The 4,104-nt window shown below is 63.9% G+C and overlaps 1 protein-coding gene across 1 annotated transcript in view; it reads right to left on the bottom strand.

Moving 5' to 3' along the window:
- The window catches only part of SCARB1 (scavenger receptor class B, member 1), a 25,287-nt gene that overhangs the window by 13,799 nt on the left and 7,384 nt on the right, over window positions 1–4,104 (bottom strand). Inside the window, exons 3-6 of the mRNA XM_014533345.1 lie at window positions 3,925–4,066; window positions 3,345–3,548; window positions 2,219–2,404; window positions 434–635 (exon numbers count right to left, since the gene is read on the bottom strand). Of these exons, the coding sequence (XP_014388831.1) occupies window positions 434–635; window positions 2,219–2,404; window positions 3,345–3,548; window positions 3,925–4,066 (734 nt within the window). The remainder of the gene's footprint in view (window positions 1–433; window positions 636–2,218; window positions 2,405–3,344; window positions 3,549–3,924; window positions 4,067–4,104) is intronic.

Raw genomic sequence — 4,104 nt, 5'->3', positions numbered from 1 at the left:
AGGTGGGGCATGCAGCCTGGATGACCGAGCGCTGCAGGGCCCTGGACTCCACCAAGGTCAGGGACGCAGCCACAGGGCGGCTCGGGGACCTGACCCGGGACTCAGCTGTTTACAGTCCCGGTTTGCGTCCCAGGTGACGGAGGTCCTGGGAGTTTGTTGCGCAGGCAACTGACAGACGCGGCTTCTTTCTCTCCGATTATCTTTCTGCGCCGCCTTATCTCTGGCCTGACCGGCTTATCAAGGGCGCAGAGGCCGGGGACAGAACGCACAGCAGGTATGGCCTCACCCACCCACCCTTGGGCCTGAGGTCACAGGGCCAGGGTGACCTGTCCCGCCTTGGGGCCTGGAGTCAGGGGTCAGGGTGACCGTCCCACCCTCGGGCCTGAGGTCAGGGGTCGGGGTGACCGTCCCGCCCTCGGGCGACGACACGTACTGAACCTGCAGGTGCTGACATTCTGGATGCCGGACTCCAGGCACGGACAGAAGCCCTCGTTGGGCGGGTAGACGGACCCGTTGGCAAATAAGGTGCTGGGGGCCTTGAACCTGAAGGTGGGGATGCCCTGGAACACCCTGGCCTCCTCGTAGATCAGCTTCATGGACCTGGGGGGACAGACGGGTGGGGTGACCCCCTTCCTCTTTGAAATCAGTAAAAATATATTTTTAAAAACTAAAATAAAAATTTAAAAAGTGAATACACAGAACACAACCCCCTCCTGCCCTGACCCCCGGGGCACACCGGCCTGGGCCCCCAGCCAGGACACAAGCTCTGGGGACCAGGGACCCGTCCCATCCCGTCCGGCCATGTCCCCAGCGCCTTGCCCACCCGGGAGGCAGGGGAGCCCCCGCTCACGCTGGGGAGTTCCCATGGGAAGGGGGACAGATAGGACCCCTGCCCGGGCGCCCCTGAGCCGGCCTCCGAGGCTGCACCTCCCAGACCCAGGGGCCCAGGCGGACGCACCCAGAGGTCCCCGCACCCAGGACCCAGGTGGAAACTGGCCCAGCCACACGGCGCCAATCGAGGCCTTGTTTCACCACCCCCCGCAGCCTCGATGGTTTCCTGCCACGGCCACCCACGCCCCACGACCGCCCGTGGCCAGCTGCCTCCCTCGCCCTGTCCCTGTACCAGCTGCCTCCCTCGCCCTGTTCCTGTACCAGCTGCCTCCCTCGCCCTGTCCCTGTACCAGCTGCCTCCCTCGCCCTGTCCCTGTACCAGCTGCCTCCCTCGCCCTGTCCCTGTACCAGCTGCCTCCCTCGCCCTGTCCCTGTACCAGCTGCCTCCCTCGCCCTGTCCCTGTACCAGCTGCCTCCCTCGCCCTGTCCCTGTACCAGCTGCCTCCCTCGCCCTGTCCCTGTACCAGCTGCCTCCCTCGCCCTGTCCCTGTACCAGCTGCCTCCCTCGCCCTGTCCCTGTACCAGCTGCCTCCCTCGCCCTGTCCCTGTACCAGCTGCCTCCCTCGCCCTGTCCCTGTACCAGCTGCCTCCCTCGCCCTGTCCCTGTACCAGCTGCCTCCCTCGCCCTGTCCCTGTACCAGCTGCCTCCCTCGCCCTGTCCCTGTACCAGCTGCCTCCCTCGCCCTGTCCCTGTACCAGCTGCCTCCCTCGCCCTGTCCCTGTACCAGCTGCCTCCCTCGCCCTGTCCCTGTACCAGCTGCCTCCCTCGCCCTGTCCCTGTACCAGCTGCCTCCCTCGCCCTGTCCCTGTACCAGCTGCCTCCCTCGCCCTGTCCCTGTACCAGCTGCCTCCCTCGCCCTGTCCCTGTACCAGCTGCCTCCCTCGCCCTGTCCCTGTACCAGCTGCCTCCCTCGCCCTGTCCCTGTACCAGCTGCCTCCCTCGCCCTGTCCCTGTACCAGCTGCCTCCCTCGCCCTGTCCCTGTACCAGCTGCCTCCCTCGCCCTGTCCCTGTACCAGCTGCCTCCCTCGCCCTGTCCCTGTACCAGCTGCCTCCCTCGCCCTGTCCCTGTACCAGCTGCCTCCCTCGCCCTGTCCCTGTACCAGCTGCCTCCCTCGCCCTGTCCCTGTACCAGCTGCCTCCCTCGCCCTGTCCCTGTACCAGCTGCCTCCCTCGCCCTGTCCCTGTACCAGCTGCCTCCCTCGCCCTGTCCCTGTACCAGCTGCCTCCCTCGCCCTGTCCCTGTACCAGCTGCCTCCCTCGCCCTGTCCCTGTACCAGCTGCCTCCCTCGCCCTGTCCCTGTACCAGCTGCCTCCCTCGCCCTGGCAGGGGCCAGGGAGGAGGGACGCACGCACTTCCCATCTGCCTGGGCTATAAGCAGGGGCGTGCTGGGCGGCCTCGCGGCCCCGGCGCTCACCTTGCTGAGCCCGTTCCACTTGTCCACGAGGTGGACGCGGCTGAAGTTTTTGATCCCCGTGTACACGGTGAAGAGCCCGGAGTTGGAGTTGTTGAGCTGCGGACACAGCAGAGAACAGCAGCAGCTGTGAGCCTCAGGAGCGGGGGCACCCAGGGGCTGGCCCGCAAGCCCCCCCGTTTAGTCCCAGGCAATCCCTGCGTCCCCAGCGCCGGGGGGATCGAGAGGAGAAGGACCAGCCTGGCCGGCGTGGCTCCGTGGCTGAGCGTGGACCCAGGCACTGAGAGGTCCCCAGTTCCATTCCCCCAGCTGCAGGCTCGGCCCCCAACAGGGGGCGTGCAGGAGGCAGCTGATTGATGTTGCGCGCTCTCTCTCTCTCTCTCTCTCCCTGTCTCCCTTCCCCTCTCTGAAATCCATAAAAACATATTTGGAAAAAAAGAAATAAAAGAGAAAAAGAAAAAAAAAAGGAAAGGAAAACCAGGCAGCTCAGATCAGCGCTATCGTTGCCAATCACATCATGGGGAGCCTGGATCAAACTGTGCCTGAACCCATCCTTTGGGTTTTCAGGCACATGAGCCAGTAACTCCTCTGTTTGATTTAAGCCAGTGAGAGGGGCTGGGCTTTCTGCCAGTGACAATCCGCGGCCCCAGGGCCCCCCGCCAGCCCCCACGGCAAGCCGGTGGCTGGAAACGGGAGCTCTCCGTTACACTAGCAACAGTAAAAAATATATTTTTTAAAAAAGCCGGCGTCTGGCCCTGGCCGGCTTGGCTCAGTGGAGAGAGCTTCAGCCTTCGGACTGAAGGGTCCCAGGTTCGATTCTGGCCAAGGGCACGTACCTGGGTGGCGGGCTCGATCCCCAGTGGGGGGCGTGCAGGAGGCAGCCAATCCATGATTCTCTCTCATCACGGATGTTTCTATCTCTCTCTCCTTCTCCCTTCCTCTCTGAAATCAATAAATAAATATATTTTTTAAAAAGCTGGCGACTGGCCTCCCGGATGTGTGGGCGGAGGACGAGGGCAGGTCTCCGAGCCGCGCGTACCTCCGCGAACAGCCCGAACTTGCCCTTCATGGGGAACATGCCCGGCAGGTACTTGTTGACCAGGCTGACCAGGGGGTCGTCGTAGCCCCACATGACCTCGCCCACCGTGCGGTTCATGAAGGCGCGCTGGCGCAGGCTGCTGAAGGCCATGGTCATCAGTATCTTCAGGGCCATGGGCTTCGTCTCCATCATCATGGCCGCGCTCTGCAGAGCGAGGAGACAGCTGGGGTCAGAAGCTGGGCGTGGCCGGCCCGTCCCCCGGGGCCTTGAAGCCCGGCCTCAAGGCAGAGAGCCCCAGGGGCACCTGGCCGGCGGGGCTCAGGGGTTGAGCGTCCACCTAGGAACCCGGAGGTCACGGTTCAATGCCCGGACAAGGGCACAGGCCCGGGTTGCGGGCTCGATCCCCAGTGTGGGGCGTGCAGGAGGCAGCCGGTCAGTGATTCTCTCTCATCATCGATGTTTCTCTCTCTCCCCCTCTCCCTCTCTGAAATCAGTAAAAATATATTAAGAGAGAGAGAGAGAGAGAAGCCCACCAAGGGACCTATCTGGCTAAGGGCGAGGGCGGCCGCGGGCGCCTCACCAGCACCATGATGTTGGGTATGTTGATGTAGTCGCTCTCCAAGCCGTTGGACTTGTGGGGCTGGAACTCGAACCTGCGGTACTCGAGGAAGGAGACCGTGTCGTTGTCATTGAAGGTGATGTTGTCCTTGTGCCGGTACTCCCTGCGGAGAGGGGGCTGGTCAGCGCCCAGGGGAGGGGG

Source organism: Myotis brandtii, unplaced genomic scaffold, assembly GCF_000412655.1.
Source record: "Myotis brandtii unplaced genomic scaffold, ASM41265v1 scaffold97, whole genome shotgun sequence".
In the NCBI taxonomy this organism is placed as follows: Eukaryota; Metazoa; Chordata; class Mammalia; order Chiroptera; family Vespertilionidae; genus Myotis; species Myotis brandtii.
Note: the sequence above shows the minus strand (reverse complement) of the source record. Positions and strands in the feature narration are given on the sequence as shown.